At 37.1% G+C, this 20,485-nt stretch overlaps 1 protein-coding gene across 2 annotated transcripts in view; it reads left to right on the forward strand.

Annotated features, from left to right (window-relative positions):
• ZNHIT6 (zinc finger HIT-type containing 6) overlaps window positions 1–20,485 on the forward strand; it is a 72,689-nt gene that overhangs the window by 47,270 nt on the left and 4,934 nt on the right. For both annotated transcript variants that reach the window (XM_081306565.1, XM_081306566.1), the window contains exon 9: window positions 17,796–17,920. In XM_081306565.1, the coding sequence (XP_081162691.1) occupies window positions 17,796–17,920 (125 nt within the window). The remainder of the gene's footprint in view (window positions 1–17,795; window positions 17,921–20,485) is intronic.

The following is a 20,485-nucleotide window of genomic DNA, read 5'->3' on the forward strand; positions in this document are numbered from 1 at the left end:
CTGCCCTTCAGCAGGCCGCTGGGCCTGGTCTGCTGATGGGTCGCAGATCCACCTACCTTGCAGGCGCGGGGGGAAGGCGCGGCTCTGCCCCTCAGCAGGCCGCTGGGCCTGATCTGCTGGTGGGTCGCAGGTCCGCCTACCTTGCAGCCGCGTGGGGCAGCTCTGTCCCTCCGCGGGTTGCTGGGCCTACTCTGCTGGTGGATCACAGGTCCACCTACTTTGCAGGTGTTGTTGGCAGCTCTGCCCCTCCGCAGGCCACTGAGCCTGTTCTGTTGGTGGTCACAGTTCCGCCTACCTTGCTGGCGCGGGGGGAGGGGGTAGATCTGCCCCTCAGCAGGCCGCTGGGCCTGGTCTGCTGGTGGGTCGCAGGTCTGCCTACCTTGCAGGCACGTGGGGTGGCTCTGCCACTCCGCAGATTGTTGGGCCTGACCTGCCGGTGGGTCGCTGATCCACCTACCTTGCAGGCGCGGGTGGAGGGCGCGGCTCTGTCCCTCAGCAGGCCACTGGGCCTGATCTGGTGGGCCTATTCTGCTGGTGGGTCGCAGGTCCGCCTACTTTACAGGCGTGGTTGGCACCTCTGCCCCTCCGCAGGCCACTGAGTCTGTTCTGTTGGTGGTCACAGTTCCGCCTACCTTGCTGGCGCGGGGGGAGGGGGCAGCTCTGCCCCTCCGCAGGCCGCTGGGCCTGGTCTGCTGGTGGGTCGCAGGTCCATCTACCTTGCAGGCGCGTGGGGCGGCTCTGCCACTCCCAGGTTGCTGGGCCTGACCTGCTGGTGGGTTGCAGGTCCGCCTACCTTGCGGGGGGGGGGGCGCACACCTATTTGCATTTAGACAGTTACGCGAAATGGAGGACGTAATGCTTGGGATGAAAGTTGGGGGGAAGGGGAAGGTAGGTGCTCTTGAAAAGAAAGAAGGAGAGGGAGATAGATAGCATAGAGGAGAATGGAAAGAGCAGTAAAACTTGGAAGGGGAGAGAGAGAGGGAAAAGGGAGAGAAAAAAATAAAATGAAATAGGAAATAAAATTAGGTCTTAGAGATCCATTTTCTTCTCTTCCCGTAGGCAAAGCTGTGCCCTCCGGGCTGAGTTTTGCCCTCAATGTGTCAACAGCAATCCCTGTAAGGCGGTTCCTGGGAGTCTCTCAATCCTGTTGGTCCAGAGCCGTTTCACTTCTACGGCCCCTCCTCCCCTTCCTCCTGCCAGCCAACCAGGTCCTGCTCACCGGAGGCAGTTCCCCAAGGATTTGGTTACACTTTCAGCCCCATCGAGTGCTCTATTTCCCTAACTACTGAGCACTCTCTCTGTCATTCATCTAAGCCCCAGTGCTGTGGAGCTGTGGTCTGGGAGTCAATTGTTTAATTTTTCCAGACCCCTTTGGTGGGCACACCTTTGGAATCTGGCAGCTAAGACCATTGGTATTGCTGCTGGTGGTAATAGGCCTTGGGGTCGAGGATCCCCTCTACTTCCCTCAGCCCCTACAGTCACAACCACTCTGCTGGCGGTAGGAGGAGTTGGGGGTCTGGAGTGTCCTCTGTTTCCCTCCGCCCCTACCGTCACACCCTCTCAGTTCGCGGTTGGGGGACTTGGGGGTGGGGAGTCTTCTCTACTTCCCTCTGCCCCTGCAGTCACGCCCACGTCACTGGCAGTAGGGGGAGTTGGGGGTCGAGAGTCCTTTGGCCCTTACGGTCACGCCCACGGAGAGATTTTGAAGTTTCCCGGTTGTTTGTATCTGATGTGGGTGGGAGTCACACACCTGCTAAAGTAGATTCCGCTGGGAAGGAATCTCTTTGGCTGAACTTTGGTGACTTCCCCTCTCTGCTATGGCGGGCCCCTGGCTCCTTGCCGGAGTGTCCAAAGGGAGGGGTGGAACTGGCTTGTCTCTGGTCTGACACAATCTCTGGTTTTAGTTCCCAGTTTGCTATTTCGTAAAGGGTTGGTTAGATTCCCTTCATGCTGTCGGGGGGCGGGGGGGGGGAGCCGTTCGCCGTGTGGGTGGGGCTGTTAGTAGAGCCGGGAGGGCACGGGCTGTCTGCTGGGCCAGGCGGGGACACTTCTCGCTGCCTGTAGAGCCGGGCAGCTGCGGCCACGTGGCTAAGATCCGGGCGGGCGGGGTGGCCGTTCGCGGAGCGAGAGCAGGGCCTCCCCGGGATGGCGGTTGCCGTCTGCATGTTTGGGCGGGCCGCACTGCTCTGGGCCACCGGCCGCTTGCAGAAGCGGCTGGTGGCTGCGGGACTGGACCTCTGCGCCCGCGTGGGCAGCGAAGATCCACTTGTCTGGGACAAACTGAGACTTCTAATAAACCTACCAATTCCCGGCAGGTCCCCTCTTAACGGAATTTTGCTAGAAGTTCCTCAGTAGGTAGACTGCAGCTGTTCCAATGGGTCTTTCTGATCCCGTTAATGTGGAGACATTGGAATCGCTGCTTCCTCGCTGGAGGCCATGTTGGATCCCTAATAGGAACTTATTTCAACCAAAAAATTTCTTATACTTCTGGAATGCATTCTAAGTTCAATATTAGCTATATTCCCAAGGCCAGTCACCACTGAGCATAAGGGAGCAGGTACTTGGTCATGTAAGTTATACCTTTTTTTTTTTAGCATAGATTGTATATTGCAAGAATATGAAATTTCAGTAGTTCAAGATGTCATCAACTGTTATTACTGAACAATTGACTTCCAAAATAGATGTATTTTCAGCCTTTCCCCTAAGTACCAAATACTGGTATCCAGCTATCTTTACTTACATATTTCATTAAGTCTTAAGTTCAGTGTATCTCATTGTAACATACTATTTCTGCCTAGTATGTATATTGTATTAAATGGTTTGACTATGTTCCTGGCATTTACTAAACAATCAACAAATAATGGTACTTATTACTGTCATGATTTTTCTTCTAGTAAGCCAGAAGCATCTTTGACTTCTTGGCTTCTCTCCTACTACTATTCTATACTTAACTGACCTCTCTACTAGTCTTTTATGTGTCCTCTCCTCATTGTTTCTAGCTAGACTGTTGTTTACTAGTGTCTACAATGAGCCCATTCCCTTCCTCCAAACTGGACATAATTTCCTTATGCTTTGCACCTCAAAAGATGTTTTATACTTCCCATAGGTTCCTACAATCCTGTTACATATTTACCACAATAAAACTTAACACATGTGATGGTAAACTCCCTTTTGAAGACAAGTGACTGCCTTAGACACCTTCATCTTTGTTTCCTACTGTGCTGTCAGTGACCTTTCCCTAGTACCTTTTAAATCTTAATTCTTTAATAAGTAGTATACTAATTCATTTAAATGTGTGTTCCATGCTGTATACTAGGTTTTGATGCGATTTTAATATTCTAAAGCAAGATGTAGACAACTTTATGTAAATGGCCACATAGTGAATATTTTTGGCTTTGTTGGCCATATGGTCACAGTTAGTCAACTCTGCCATCATAGTGTGTGAGCAGCTCTGGATTATGTAAATGAATGGGCATAACTGTTCCAGTAAAACAGTACAGATGAAAACAGTGGGTCTGGGTTTAACCTGCTAACCATAGTGTGTTGATATTTCCTCTAAAGGATTTTATAATTGATCATTTGTGATTTTTTTTTAATCATTTAACCAGTTAAAGGCTTCATTTCTCAGAACACAAAATGAGAGAGATTTTAACAAGGACCCAGTATAATTAACAAGTTACTTTGAAAAAAATATAATACTTTCTCAGAGGGAAAGCTTTTTTTTTTTTTTTTTTTGCAAGCTTTTTGATATATGAACTTGACCTAAAGTATCAGTGGACGAAGGTTAATCAAGTCTTCACTGGGCACAGTGGCACACACGTGTAATCACAGTGCCTCAGGAGGCTGAGGCAGGAGGATTGTAAGTTCAAAGCCAGCCTCAGTAGTTGAGCAAGACCCTGTCCCAAAATAAAAATACAAAAGGATAGGGATGTGGCTCAGTAGTTAAGCATCATTGGGTTCAATCCCTAGTACAAAAAAAAGAAGAAGAAGAAGAAGAAAGAAAACAAGATTAACCAAACCTGTATTATTCATTTATTCAGTTAATATTCATCGAGCCCCTTCTGTGTGCCAGCACTGTTCCAAGTTAGAGGTAATAGATATCTAAAAGACTAACCTTCATGGAGCTCTCACAGTCCAGGAGGGGAAATGAGTATGTGGTAAAGCTTGCAATAGACATGTATTTAAAATATAACACATAAATGTCTCCTGTTACAGTTTGGATCTAGAATGTCCCCCAGAAGAAGCTCATGTGTTAAAAGCTTGGTCCCTGATGTAGCAATGTCCAGAAGTGGGGCTTTTGGTAAATAATTGGATCTTGAGGACTGTGACTTCTTCTGTGGATCTATCCATTGATAGCTAAGTGGACTCCTGGAAGGTAGTTCAAACTATAGGCTAATGGGGCATAGTTGGAAGAAGAAGGTCACTGGGGCCATGTTTTGGGGACTATATCTTATCCCTGGCCCCTTCCTCGAATGCTCTCTCTCTCTGCTTTCCTATTGCCACAAGCTGACAGCTTTCCTCCACCATGCCCTTCCCCCATGATGTTTTGCCTCATCACAGGCCCAGAGCAATAGAGCCAGCTGACCATTGACCTAAACTTTTGAAACCGTGAGCCAAAATAAACTTTTCCTTTTTTGTGTCAGTTATTTTTTGGTCATAGTAAGGAAAAACTGACTAGCACAGTGCTCAATGGAGGTTATGAGTATCTCTGCAATGGATACCCAGAATTATTTTTTGATGGAAGCACAAACCAGTTACACCCTAAGTCAAGGGTGTATGCTTTAAAACCCAGCCACAGTTAAAGAATTATCGAGGCTTTGATTTCATGAATATTACAGAAACCATCACTTTTCAAAAGGTTATTACCCTGTTGTAGTTGTACATATTTTATTAGTTGTTTCCTATTATGCTAGTTTTGTTAATAATTTTGGAACTTTTTTTGTTTGAAAAGCAACCAGAAAAGGTACAAGCTGTTTCTTTTGGATGATTTTATTTCCATGCTTAGAAGGTGTTTTTTTAAATAAAAAAACTTAGGTTACTTTACTTTCTTTGGAACATTATGGGTCTTTAATATGATTTAAATCATATTCTGTGAAGTTAAGAGGTAAGATACTTTTTCCTATTCCCTTAAAGAGAAATTGATTTGGCCTACTTAAAAGCCTCAGGTGAAGCTCAAACTGAATTCTCTTTGGCTTTTACTAATACCCACTAACTGTCATAGAGTGCAGCTAAGCTCTTAACTCATCTTACTTGCTCAGAATCAAAGTGGACTCTGGATTCTGCTTGCCAGCACACCAGCTCTCAACCCTATTTGATTTTAAGAGCCAGGTTTCTTGCCTGCCTCACCACATAGTCCTGCCAGATCCCTCCTTAGTTTTCACTTAACCCATGCTCTTATCAGCCAGTTTTTTTCCTGTGCAATAGACATTTCTCTAGTCTAACATATATTCTCTTCTCGCAACAGTTCTTCTCATATATCATTGTCCATCATAATTATCTAGGATATTTGTTGAAAAAGTATGCTTCCAGCCCATCCACAGAGGTTCTGGTTTAATAAATCTTATATAGAACCCTAAAATCTACATGTTTTTACCATCTCTGGGGACACGAGTAAGTTATCGTTTGGAGTACACTTTGAAAAACAATGGCCAGGTGGTAAACTTCTCAAGCTTTTGGATCCCGTAGAATATTTAATATTTTCTATGTAAGTATATAGATGTTTATTCAGTTGAGTTGTTGAAGTTGCATAAAGAAATATGTCACTTAATATTAGAATGGATTTTTTCAACCACATTTTTACATCCTTAAAGATATTAGTCTCATGGGCTGGGGGTGTTACTCAGTGGTAGAGCGCTTGCCTCGAATGTGTGAAGCACTGGTTTTGATCCTCAGCACCACAAAAACAAATAAATAAAAAATATATATATAAAGGTATTGTATCCATTTATAAGTAAAATTTTTAAAAAATATTTTTTAAAGATATTAGTCTCGGGCTGGGGATGTGGCTCAAGCGGTAGCGCGCTCGCCTGGCATGCGTGCGGCCCGGGTTCGATCCTCAGCACCACATACCAACAAAGATGTTGTGTCCGCCAAAAACTAAAAAAAAATAAAATAAAATATTAAAAATTCTCTCTCTCTCTCTCTCTCTCTCTCCCCCCCACTCTCTCTCTAATAAAAAAAAAAAAGATATTAGTCTCTACCCTTTGTCTAATTGAACTAGAATGGAAAATTAGATTTGATAGAGTATTTTTAAAGTTAAAATTATTTTGATAGTGAGGGGGCAAAATTAAATATACTAGAGAATACTGAAGAAATTCCAGAATTTCTGAGAGCAGTGTTAATACTTTCATATATCTTTTCATACATATGTAGTCATTTCTGTCTTTTAGGTATGTCTCTTAAAAATAACTGTGGTGAAGGAAGGGTTAGTAAAGAACAAGGGCTTGCTCTCCAGATGGAATTTAGCTTTCTCTTGTTTTCCTATTGTAATTTGATTCTGTTAATGTGTTTATAAATGAGAGGAAATACTTAATCTAAAAATCAATAGAAACTAGTAGAAAATGCTATCATTAGTACCTGTTCATTGTCTTAAGACTTCCTGCTGGGCATAGTGGTACACACCTATAATTCCAACAACTCAAGAGTCTGAAGTAGGAGGATTTCAAGTTCCAGGCCAGCCTCAGCAATTTAGCAAGGCCCTAAGCAACTTAGCAAGACCCTGACTCAAAATAAAAGGGCAGGGGATATGGTTTAGTGGTTGAGCGCCCTTGGTTCAACCGTGGTACCAAGAAAAAAGATGACTTCCCATAAAGTTTTACTTTAAATATTTTTAATGTTTGTGTTGTTTTGGTCAATTTTATACTGATAATAACCTCAAATTATTCAGTCCAGAAGAAATCTTAACATTGAAGCCTTAAAGTTATAAATAATAAAATTAAAATTTTAAATATACATTTTTGTTACAGAGAAATATAATTATGTAACCAGTAAAGACTTTCAAACATAAACATTATTTAAAATAGAATCCTGTGGAAGAATTGGAGTGGATATATGAGTTCAAGGGAAAAGGAAACTGATCAAGATTTCTTTTAGAGAAGAGAGCTTGTCTGTAGTATTTTAAAATGGATCTTATTGATATATCAATTTGCATAGTTTTAGATTCTAATGAATTTACTTAAAAATTGTTTAAGTTTCCTTTTATGTCATCAAAACTTACAATACATCATAAATTATTTTTTTCTTATATTTTTATTTATTCTTTTTAGTTATACATAATAGTTAGAATTTATTTTGATGTATCATTCATACAACTATAACTTCCCCTTCTTGTGATTGTACATGATGTGGAGTTACATTGAACATATGAACACAGGAAAGTTATGTCCGATTCATTCTACTGTCTTTCCCATTTCCATTTTCCTCCCTTCCCCCCATTTCCTACAGTCCAATCTGGTGAACCTCCATTCCTCCCTCCCCGCATTATGAGTCAGTATCCACATATCAGAGAGAACATTCGGCCTTTGGTTTTTGGAGATTGGCTCATTTCACTTAGTATGATAGTCTCAAGTTCCATCCATTTACCAACAAATACCATCATTTTATTCTTCTTTATGGCTTATATCCCCTTGTGTATATGTGCCACATTTTCTTTATCCATTCATCTATTGAAGGGCACCTAGATTGGTTCCATAGCTTAGCTATTTGAATTGAACTGCTATGATCACTGATGAGGCCACGTCACTATAATATACTGATTTTAAGTCCTTTGGGTGTATGCCAAGGAGTGGGATAACTAGGTCAAATGGTGGTTCCATTCCAAGTTTTCTGAGGAATCTCCATACTGCTTTCCAGAGTGGCTGCTCCAATTTGCAATCTCACCAGCAATGTATTAGTGTACCTTTTTCCCCACATCCTCATCAACATTTATTGTTACTTGTATTCTTTTTTTTATATGTGGTTCTGAGTATCGAACCCAGGGCCCTGCACATGCTAGGCAAGTACTCTACCACTGAGCCACAACCCTAGCCCTACTTGTATTCTAGATAATTGACATTCTGACTGGATTGAGATGAAATCTCAGTATAGTTTTGATTTGCATTTCTGTAATTACTAGTGATGTTGAACATTTTCTCATATATTTGTTGACCATTCATATTTCTTCTTCTGAAGTGTCTATTCAGTTCCTTTGCCCGCTCATTAAGTGTGTTATTTGGTTGTGTTTTTTGTTTTGTTTTGTGTTGTTTTGTGTGTGTGTGTGTGTGTGTGTATGTTAAGTTTTTTGAGTTATTTATATATCCTGGAGATTAATGCTAATCTGAAGTTCAGGTGGCAAAGATTTTCTCCCATTCTGTAGGCTCTCTTCACATTCTTGATTGTTTCCTTTGCTGTAAAGACACATTTTAGTTCAATACCATCCCATCTATTGATTCTTTATTTTAGTTCTTATGCTTTAGGAATCTGGTTGACGAAGTCGTTCCTAAGCTGACATGATGGAGATTTGGGCCTATTTTTTCTTCTAGCAGGTGCAGTGTCACTGGTTTAATGCCTAGATCCTTGATCAACTTTGAGTTGAATTTTGAGCAGGGTAAGAAATAGAGCTCTAATTTCATGTTATTACATATGGATTTCCAATTTTCCCAGCACCATTTGTTGAATAAGTACTTTTCTCCAGTGTATGTTTATGATGCCTTTGTCTGGTATGAAGTAACTGTATTTGTGTGGGTTTGTCTCTGTGTCTTCTAATCTGTACTGTTAGTCTTCATATCTGTTTTGGTGCCAATACCATACCATATTTGTTACCATAGCTCTGTAGTATAATTTAAGGGTTGGTATCCTGATGCTTCCCGTTTCACTTTTCTTGGTAAGGATTGTTTTGGCTATTCTGAGTCCCTTATTTTTCCAAATGAATTTCAAGGCTGCTTTTTCTATTTCTATTAAGAATGTCATTGAGATTTTAGTAGGAATTACATTAAATCTGTATAGTGCTTTTGGCAGTATGGCCCTTTGACAATATTAATGTGCCTAAGAACAAGGGAGATCTTTCCATCTTCTAAGGTCATCTTCAGTTTCTTCTTTAGTGTTCTATAGTTTATATTGCAGAGGTCTTTCACCTCTTGTTAGGTTGATTCCCAAATATTTTCTTTTCTTTGAGGCTATTGTGAATGGGGTAGTTTTCCTAATTTCCCTTTCAGGTGATTCATCACTGATGTATAGGAATAAACTTATGAATGTTAATTTTATATCCTGCTACTTTGCTGAATTCATTTATGAGTTCTACAAGTTTTCTGGTGGAGTTTTTGGGGTCTTCAAATATAGAATCATCAGCTAATAGGGATACTTTGAGTTCTTCTTTTTCTATTTGTATCCCTTTAATTTCTTTCTTCTGTCCAATTGTTCTGTCTAGAGTTTACACACACACACACACAAAAAAAAAATTGCTGTGAGAATGAGTTAAAATCTGGATTAAATCTAGAAGCTTTTTGATGTCCTTATGGAATATGGAGTATGGCAACCCTACATTGGGTGCCTAACTATTTATTGAGGTGCTATTATGTTCTTTTTATATACATTGTAGTTGTGTTTATGTATGCATTAAAACATATAATTTCATGGAGAGCCCTGCCTACTGCCACACAACCATTGAATGGTGGGACATAGATCTAAATCTCGGCCTACCTGCCTGTCTGCAAAGCTTTATAGCATGTTCTTTGCAAGATAGCACATGCCTCTCAGTGCTATAAATGGCCATGAAGCATGTTCTTAGATTATGTGAAACCCAAGCACAGTTCTTTGTTATGTAATTTGGGATTGGTGATTACTTCAAATTAGTTATGGTTGGGATGAGTATATTCTTAGAATAGTATTAATCTTTGACCACATTTTGGATCTAGATTGTAGAACAAAGGAAACAAGGTATCATTTAAGGATTGAAAAATGTTAGGATAAACCTAAAGTATATCCACACACATAAAGGAAATATGTAGAATGGTATACTAAACATTTTTATCGTGTCAGAGATGACACGCTTCCAGGGATAGAATTGGCTTTACACGTGGCATTCTTCGTAAAGTGGTTTTATGAGAAGAATTGTAAAATTATCTCTAAGGAAGCTGAAGTACAGCTACTGGCACAGCTGGTTGAGTGTTTACAAAACAGATTCAAACACAGCTTTTAAAATCTCAGTGACTTTGAACTTGAGAGCTTTAGTTTGAAAGACTGTTCTTCAGGGCTGGGGAATATAGCTTAGTTGGTAGAGTGCTTGCCTCAAAAGCACAAGGCCTGGGTTCAATCTCCAGCACCAAAAAAAAAAAAAAAGACAAAGGGAGAAAGGGAGAGAGAAAGAGTATACTTCAGAGTAGATCCAAAGTAACCTAGTGATCAAATTCTCAGCAGATTACAAGTCTACAATTTCCATATCAATGATCTTATTTTAAGTATATACTGTTTTAATCATTTTTAAGAGAATTGTGAAATATTGCACTAAAATGAGAGTTTTTAACTTGAAAAATAACTCTTAGTGCTCATCTACTAAATGTATCCATTGTAATTAAATTATAGAATATTTTATGGCCAACTTTGTATTTTCTTAGAGGAAATGGTGACAGTAGTTGAAATTTCTAGGTGATTCAGATATTTCATTTTAGCCAAACAGCTTCAACCTACTCTCTAATTAGACCTCTCATTCATTGTAACTTATTATAAGCATGAGAATTGTCTCAATTTGATGTTTATTAACCATATTAACTCTCTGCTTAGTAACTATAGACCTAGGGTATTCTTGTCTCAACCTTAAAAAATACTTTCTTCCTGGAAAGCCTTTGTCCTTTCAGCTCTAGTAAATAATATAGTTCACTGCAGTATTCCCAGTGCTAAGAACAGTATTGGAACTTGGTAGACTAAGTAAATACATGTTGCACATGTATTTAAAACGTGAAACGTGCAAACAGTTGAATGTAGGAATTCACAGATCTGCTTTCTAGTCCCAATTCTCTATTTCCTTGCATTACCCTGAGCTGGATACTTCTTGGGAACTCAGTATATTAACTATGAAGATTTAAAAAGATTGGATAAAGTCCCTGCCAACTCTAAGGTAGTATCATTTTAAGATGTAGTTAACTCATGAACTATTTAGCCAATCCTTAAGTGAAAGTTTCTCTTAGGCATCTTATCAGATTTTGCAAAGTGACGCATCCTAATAAAGATGTAGGAGCCTGTACTGATAAAACTCTTGCATTCAGTTCAGCCTAGGGAGAATTTGTTTTGTTAACAAGAGTAAGACTATTTAAAATGCAAAAAGAAGAAAGGATTTGAATAACTAATTAATAATACTGTACAGTATACTTGGAATTTGCGAAGAGGATACATCTTAAGTATTTTCACCATCAAGAAAAAGAAATTGCTTCAGGTATAGTGCTACATGCCCGTAATCCTGACTACTCCGGAGGATGAGGCAGGAGGACCAAAAGTTCAAGTCCAACCTAGACAACTTAGTGAGACTCTTGTCTCAATTACAATTCCTATTTGACAGTTATACTTCAATAAAGCTAGGAATAAAAGAAGAAAAAGAACCAACTAAGGAGGGGAGGGGGAAGCTAGAGTTATCCAGTACTTACATACAGAAAGCACCACCGCCTGAAAGAACATTTGGAGGTAGATACAGAATAAGAGGGGATGTCTACTAAGTATTTAGCTTTAGATTCCTATTCTGACATTTATCCCAGTGAAGTATTTGCTTTGTTTTTCTGGTATCCCATATCACTGTGGGATTTATTTCTGTGAACTGTTATCTATAGAACACCTATATAAGGTAGACACTAAATAAATATTTGAGAAATCAGTTGAAGAATAAATGCCCGCCAGTGTGTTTGTTTTAATATGCATTGATTGAAATAAAATGTATAGTATGTCTTTATAAGATAGGAATCTTAGGCTCCAAGAAATTGACTTACACACACACACAAAAAAAAACAAGTTACAGTTATAAGGCCAGGATTCGAATTTAGGTCTGTTTGTCTGCAAAGTTCATGCCTCTTCTACTAGTCTCATCATAGATCATAAACATAATTTCTGATAAGTATGTTATTTCCCTGCTTAGAGATGCTAAATTACTTTTGGAGTATAAAATCTTATCACTGGTACTAGTTTAGAAAGTTACATTCTAGAAACAGTTTCACTTACATTTAATCTTTATAAAAAAATTTTTCCTACCAAAGAAGAAAAGTTAAATCCCCTTTAACTTACCAGTGGCATTAAGTAAAGACTCCCAAGAAATAATATCTATACGAATCAATCTTAGAAGCCTCTCATTAAAGCATGTTTTTAAATATTAGTACACCATATCCATAGTTTTCATAATCTACTAGTGCAGATCTGAACTATTGAGCTTTATAAATTGAGGTATGTGTTTGTACTGCACAACTAACTCATGACTTATGTTTCTTGTTTAGTGTGTATAATCCTTACTGACATGGGTACGTAAAAATCCCAAAACAAAGTACACAAGTATATTTATTTAATTCGTTTACTATGTTGTTTTTTAAATATGAAAACTAATAGATTGAGTAAATTAAAAAAAAAACTTTGTTGAGAGCTGTTTCTAATGTGTCTTGGCTGTTACAACTTGCAAAGATTGTCACATTTTAAATGTGGTGTCCTTCTGTACTTAGTTTTGTTTTATGTTTTAATTTAACTTTTTCCGTTTTTCTTTCTTTAGTCTGAGTCTTCATCAACAAATCTAGTTTTTTTTCCTTTTCATTTGGATTTTGAAAATCAGTTTATTCATTTAATTCATTCTCTTTCTACTCAATTAAAGTATAGTACTTTTGTACTAGAGTATGGGTTAAAGTGTGAATCTCCAATATTTAATTTATAATTGATTCAGAAACTTTATAGTGAATTCCATTGTACCAGAATGAGCCTTTCTTTAAAAATTTATTTAGCCATCAGATAACAATGAACTGGTTTATGCTTTATTAAGATTTTTTTTAAACCTGTATCTCAACTTTGTACTTTGAGAATCAGGTAGTTATACTTTTAACCCAGAAACCTAGATTGATAAATAAATACAACTATACTAGAATGTGGGTTAAATGCTACTTTTGGTAGATAAGAATCAAAAAATATGAATTTTAGAGTTGGAGAAATCTTGGAGATCACCTCATCCAGTAATTTTATTTTGTGGTGGGAAAATGCTATGGACTCAATGCTATTAGATTGTTAAATATGGAAAAATTCAAACTTGGTTTTAGTATTTTTTAGGAAGTAGAAGGTGTGGTGATCCAAAGATCATCATTGATCAAATGGGAAATAAAGTGGTTTGTGAATCCTGCTCCATAGTCTTTGAGTTGTGAAAAGGTACTCTCATTTACTAATAAAATGCAAAGAAAAAAGTTCAAGAACTTAGCCCGTTTCTTTGAAAGTTAGTAAGAGAGAGCCAAGATTAAAAGCACACCCTTGGGTATCAAGATTTTATTTATATAATGTCAGTCACTGTAACACCTGTTGAGCCTGGGAGCCATGCTGCCCTCATAATGCCCCTGTGAGGCTGCCTGGAACAGGGTCAGCTAGTGAGGCCTGTGTGGGTGAGCAAGTGAAATAACAAGAGGAAATGTCTGAGGGGTCCCTGAGGGTAAGAAAAAATACAAATGTTGGTATCTTAATTCTTCCAAACCTAAGTAGTTTGTCTTGTGGTAGCAGAGTCATTCTACTAATGGAAACACCAGAATTGGTGAAAATTTTGAAAAGATAAAGCTGTCCCCTAGGATTCAGTGACTTAATATCTTGCAAACAAGCTAAAGCTTTGTTTTGAATAGTACAAAGCTGAACTCTTAAAACCTACTTGAAGATAATGGACACCAAAACATTCAAAATACTTTTAGAGGCTTAGATATAAACATAATAATAATATAATGGTTTGAGGGTTGTACTGAAAGTTGTAAGTCTACATTTAAAATGCAAAATGCATATAAAGGCAGATGTGTGCTTCAGTGCTTACATAATAAGTGCCATTCTTTGTTACTTTAAAAAAAAAAAAAAGTCGAGTAACTTTGTCCTGAAAATTTATAAGAATTTATTATTTCAGGTGAATACAAATGAAAAACTGATGTGTTCATGGCTTAAATGAGCTAGAAGTTGTGTTTTATTACTTAGCCCTCACAGTATCTCTCTGAGGTGGTACTGTCATTACCTTTCAGGTATGAAAACTGGGAATTAGAGGAGTAACTGGTTCAGAATAACAGACCAGTGAATGTTGGAGCCAGGACATTAGCTCATTATTAGACTCCAAACCTAAGCAACCACTAAAAGTTACTGGTTAATTTAACTAAATTCCAAGTTCATAAATAATGTTAACTCCCCCCCACTGCCACCATTTTTTAAAAGATATTTATTTTTTAGTTGTAGGTGGACACAATATTTTTATGTGGTGCTGAGGATCAAACCCAGTGCCTCACACATGCTCGGTGAACACTCTACCTCTGACCCACAATCCCAGTGCCCACCACCACCATTTTTTTTAGGGGGTGTTGAGGTTAAGTGCTGGTCATTGAACTGATGGCTTCATTCATGCTAGGCAAGTACTCTATCATTGAGCCATATCACTAGTCCATAATGAGTATTTCTTTATGAATAATCTCCATAATGAACTTTTTTAAAATTAATTTTTACTTTTTTACACAAATGGAGCACAACTTTTTATTTCTCTGGTTGTACATGACATAGAGTCCACACCATTTGTGCAATCATACCCATCCATAGTGGTAATAATGTTCATCTCATTCTACCAACTCCTTCCCCACGCCCCACCCCCTTTCTTCTCTGCTCACTCCAAAGTTCCTCTATTCTTCCCTTGCCCTAAACCCATTATGTATCAGCATCTACTTATCAGAGAAAACACTAGGCCTTTGGTTTTTTGGGATTGGCTTACATTATTTAACATGATACTATAATGTACTTTTAAATATCTGGTAGGTAATAACTGTAGATTAAGAGTTACCACTAATAGTACAAAAATGTAAGAAGTTCAGAATTTCAACTAAAACACTCTTTAATGAACTCCAACTTCTTCAGTTAACAGATTGGAAAGCTGTGGACTAGAAGCTAACATAAACTCAATAGCAATATCGCTATGATTAGAAGTTTGCAACGTTTTAGGATAAACACCAATTAAAATCCAGTGATTCTAATCAAATCCACTCAACATAACCAGGTTTTCATTGCAATTGAATAAACTGTTTTAAAAACAATTCTTTGGGTTGACAAGTCTTTTAAAAATTTTTGTATCCTAATGTGCTTTACAATCTTGGCACATAAAATAGGGACCCAATTTTTTTTAAAGTAAGGAAGCATAATCATTAATTTTTAGGATTGAAAACACATGCTTGTAATTTTTTAATGTATTTGAACATTCCTCTGCTGGGAACATAATTTATATTGTATCAACAATAATAGTAGTTTCTGATTCCCATATGGCTTTTAAAGAACTCTTTTTGTTGTTTCTTATTGTTTCAGCTTTGGTGATCTAGAGAAACCCATACAGATTTAATACTACAAAAAAACACACACACACACACACACCTAAAGCATTTAAGTATATGCTGAAAATTATTTACAAAAAACCCTGAAATAAGTAGAAAACATTACCTTATTTGAAAATGTCTCTTAATAGAAGCCTCATGATTCAGTTAAAATGTGCAGATTAGTTATTGCACATGTTATAAGTTGCTGCTTGAAAAGTTCCTGTTTAAGAATTCAAGTCTTGTTTTCTCTCATTTTATATTTTACTTCATAAGTTAATTTTTTCCTCAGGTATCTAATATAACTCATTTTTCTTTTTGTGTAATTACTGCTAACTTTTAAAAAATGCATATTTCAAAGAGAAATAATGTTTAAAAGATGTGAAGCAATTAATCTTGGAATGCTGGAACCACTTTTAAAGTATTTTAAGCACATCTGTATTATATTACACAGGGAAAAGAATGATGTATGCATTCTATGGTCTACGGACACTAGGATGGCTGGTGTAGAAAACTTAGGTTATTTTCTATTCTAAGTTTCTTTCAAAATAATATTCTGTGATTCTAAAATTAACATTTAAATTCAAGGGGTAGAGTGATCAGAAAAGAACATATGAAGTTTGGGTTTACAGTTGTTCTTTCACTTGTCACCTACTTCTTAAAAAGACATCAGGTTTTATAGTAGGCTTGGTTTTACATTGTGTTAAGCCTTGTGTTTCCCCCTATTTGAAAACTATTGCCCAGAACAAACTTGGAACATAGAGAAATCACTGCACTAAAGTTCTGAGTAGTGTGCTACATACTCAGCTTTGAGTTAGGGTATAAACAATTTATTAATTAAGAAATACACACATTTGTGAACAATTTACTCTTAAAATTACAGCAGATTCAAAGTGTATCCTGATGAAAGCCTCACTCTTGAACACTTGTATCCCAGTGTGCTTTCTTGAGGGGGAGGGGAAAGGATGGAGTTACAACTGTCAGGATAAGTTTTTCACATATAAATATCATCTGTCATTGGTAGAGAAGGAGAAGAAAGCTGAAGAATTCTGTGCTGTACTGGTGGACATGTTCTCAACTTTTTCTTCTTTGACTTGAAATGATACTCATATGCTAACGTATTTGTGTATGCCACTGCTGGTGAGCTAGCTTGCATTTTTCTCCCACCCCAAAATGCAAGTAAAAGCTTACTTATAGCAAAAGAGATGCACCTTTATTCAGCTTAAATTTATGAAGTAACAATTTGAGGATTTCATACCTTAATGAATATTTGTATCTAATTACCTGTAACACATTTAACAGTTATATCATAATACCATGACTGATACTCTCAGTATTGCTTAAATTTTATGCTTTTGCCTCATTCAGAAACCTAAACCTTCCAGGCACAGTGGTGCATGCCTGTAATCCCAGTGGCTTGGGAAGCTGAGGCAGGAGGATCTCGTTCAAAGCCAGCCTCAGCAACAAGTGAGGTGCTGAGCAACTCAGTGAGACTCTGTCTATAAATAAAATATAAAAAATAGGGCTCAGTGGTTGAGTGGCCCTGAGTTCATTCCCTGGTACAAAAAAAAAAAAAAATCAACCTAAACCTATTTTTTAATTTTTTTTATAGTTGTAGATGGACAGAATGTCTTTATTTTATTTGTTTATTTTTAAACAAATAAAAGATTGAACCCCGTGCCTCATGCATGCTAGGCAAGTATTTTACTGCTGAGCTACAGCCCCAGCCCTAAACCTATTCTTTCAGAATAAAGGAAGACCAAATTTAATTTTATGGCAATATAAATTTTTAGAAACCATTTATAATTATAATTGATTTTTTATAGAAATATTTTGTAGCCAATTATTTTCCACCATATATTAGAAATTATTTATCATAAGGTAGTTAGTTTGTTTTACTTTTAAGGCTCAAAGTAAATATAATTGTGAAATTTTAATTTTTACCTGGTCATTCTTTTATCCAAGATAAAATTATAATACATTAAAGATAAATATCATGTAGAATCTTTATTCCTGCTTGATATGAAAATCAATGACTTAATTTAAAATTTCCTAATGTTAGAATATTTGATACACTTTTGATTTGGTTTTGGAACCTCCATATAATAGCTCTTTTATCTGGTTTTCTTAGACGGCATTAAACTTATAAATAATGGCTACTCAGTTAATATCATCACTTTTGAAATATTTAATGTAAGAGATTCTCTGATGTATGTTTTAGTTATTAGTCATTTTGAATGCTAAGGATATATTTGTTTGTGTTTTGCTCTTCTAATTACTAAGATATTATGAACTGGATCCTTATAAAAGTCTCCTAGACAATTTGAAGAACAAAGTGATCATTGAATACCCAACGTTATATGTTGTGTTGAAAGGATCTAGTGATGACGTGAAAGTTCTTCACCAAGGTAAGTAAATTTATACTTAGTACTTATTGTGACTCTAAAGAAACAAAACAATCATGTGACTGCCCTTATTTCTTTACATATTGTTTTTCCAGTATATTTACAAACTTTTAAGAATTTATTCAGTAGCTACAATTAATAATATAAAGAACCAGGCAAACAACTGCTGCTTCTGTCGTATTTGAAAGCATTATATCAGTTTTATAATGCCAACTTTAAATGAATGAATCGAATTGAATATCTGGCTTATTATAATAGGGTTTTTTTTTTTTGGTTTATTGGAGTTTTACATGAAGAAATAAAATAACTCTAGTTAAAACTTTTTCTTAAGACTCCTAAAATGAAGGATTACAAGGTATTTTTAGTATCCTACCTTATAGCAAGGAGCAATGTTGAAAGAAACATGTTTAAAATTTGGCTGCATTTAGACTAAGGTGGTACCATGTCTTGACTCTTTACCTCTCTTTTTAAGCTCACTGGTTTTATTTCCTTTTAATTATGCACAGAATATTTGGCCATATGGAAAAGTATTATACCTAGAAAAGGTATACATAAAAGTTGAGTATATAAAATAACTTATACATAGTTATTAACTATTAACTAAAGTTCCACCCGTGTCCCACATGGACCATGGAAATGGGGTTACCCTGAGTGGAATGGGCTGGCTGAGAAATAAAAACTAAGAGAAATAAAATGCAAAAAAACTCACAGAACACAGTAAGTAGTTTCAAAAGCAGGGGCAGGACAGGCAAGCTGATCAGACTGATCAAGCTTCTAGACAAAATGGAGCCCACGACTGCTTTCTTTATATCGGGAAACATCAAAGGACTTCCATAGAATATTCTTCTCCAAAAAAGGTTAAAGGTGGGCTGTACAATCCCTAGCGGGTTACTATGGCCTATTTCCATTGTACTATGAGTAACCTTCCTAGAAGAGCAGAGGGAAAGGTCACATGCATTGGGCATTGTATTGCTGAGGTAGAGCCAAGGAAAGTTCCCAGAGCCAGGCCTATCTCTCCCTGGCTTCCATGCTGAGAGACCATTCTCATGTGTTTCTCGGATGGCTTCTTGCACTAGAGTAAATAAATTATCTTTGAGAGTACAAGATTCTAGAGAAAAAGTAAAATTCAGTAATTACTTTTTTTTAAAAGGTAAGGGAGATTATTCACCATAACTAAAAACTATTAGATAACTTTTTCATCTAAAAAAAAATAATGGTATAGGCCAAGCTTAGTTATTTTATAAATAAATAAATAAATAAAACTACAGAGGAGCATGGAATCCTTGCTTTGGGTTGATCTCTGTTTTGTTTTTAATAGTATTAATTGACATGTATGGTTCAGGTTGTATTGTTGCACCAGCTGTAATAGGTAGTAACCTATGTTGTAAGGTGTTCTCTGTACATGTGTATGAGCTTTTTTCTTTCTTGGTACAAGTTATTAGAAGAAATATTTTTTTAAGGTGACCAAAATTTTGTCCACACCACAATTTGAAACTAGATTTAAATTTAGCAAACATGAAGTTTTTAATAATAAATTATAGGCCTCTAAATACTATGTTCATTCTTTAATTTGAGAATATACAATTTTTTTCTCTAAATGAATTAGAAATTTTAGTTTTAAATGATTGGTTTCACATTTTTAAACTTTAAAAACTTTTTCTTTAATATAATTCATATAATGCTCTCTTTAAATAGCTTCAAGGAAAATTGTTTAGTAATGTGAGTTATTAGCCAGGGCAAACACTGTCTGTGTAAATAAACACAGCACACACAGCACCTCTTTCACCTTGCTTAGGAATACTCATTCAAGTCTTCCTGTGATGAAGCAACAAGAATAGATACTTGGATAGCGTACTTGTGACCTTAAATAAAATTTGCTTTATTTTTCTGCTTAGTATATGTTTGATTTTTTTACAGGAATACAGGTGACTAGTGTTTTCAGTACAAAGGATTATTTAGAACTGCTGTAGCAAAGAATTGAAGACAATCTGACAGAATTTAAAGATCATACCAGAGTTGTCACATCATAAGTACACACACCTTAACAATAATACCAGGTCTTCCTATACATGCATTTCTTTTTCATAAGCACTTCAAGGTGCCTGTTTCTTTTCACATTCTCACAGCATTTGATATTCTGCAGGGTGGTCACTTGATGAGGAGGGAGATTATATAAGATCACAGCATTTTCTTTGGAGAGCCTTGAAATTCTTTCTCCAAAAGCTGGGAAGAAATTGGATTTGGATCCTGATTTCATGGCACAAGGTGTCTCTTTTCTAGTTTAGGGGGAAATGTGTTTCTGGGCTGGGATTCAGTAGGTTCCACACTTTATGGCTGTTATGTTTGTCGTGATTGTAGGTTGCCATAATTTATTTTTTCAGAAGTCTGCCTACATTAATCAGCAATGGGTGAGATTTTTGTTGTTGTTCTTTTTAAGGAATGTGAAAGGTAAAGCAAGTAAGGTAGCTCTCTAGATTGGAGATACACACACAGTTTTGATTAACCCTTATATTAATCCAGTGGGAACTGCTCAAAATGGTGTAACTGGCTTTTTGGGCTCTTGTTTAC

This window comes from Spermophilus citellus (genome assembly GCF_964194105.1).
Source record: "Spermophilus citellus genome assembly, chromosome: 9".
NCBI lineage: Eukaryota > Metazoa > Chordata > Mammalia > Rodentia > Sciuridae > Spermophilus > Spermophilus citellus.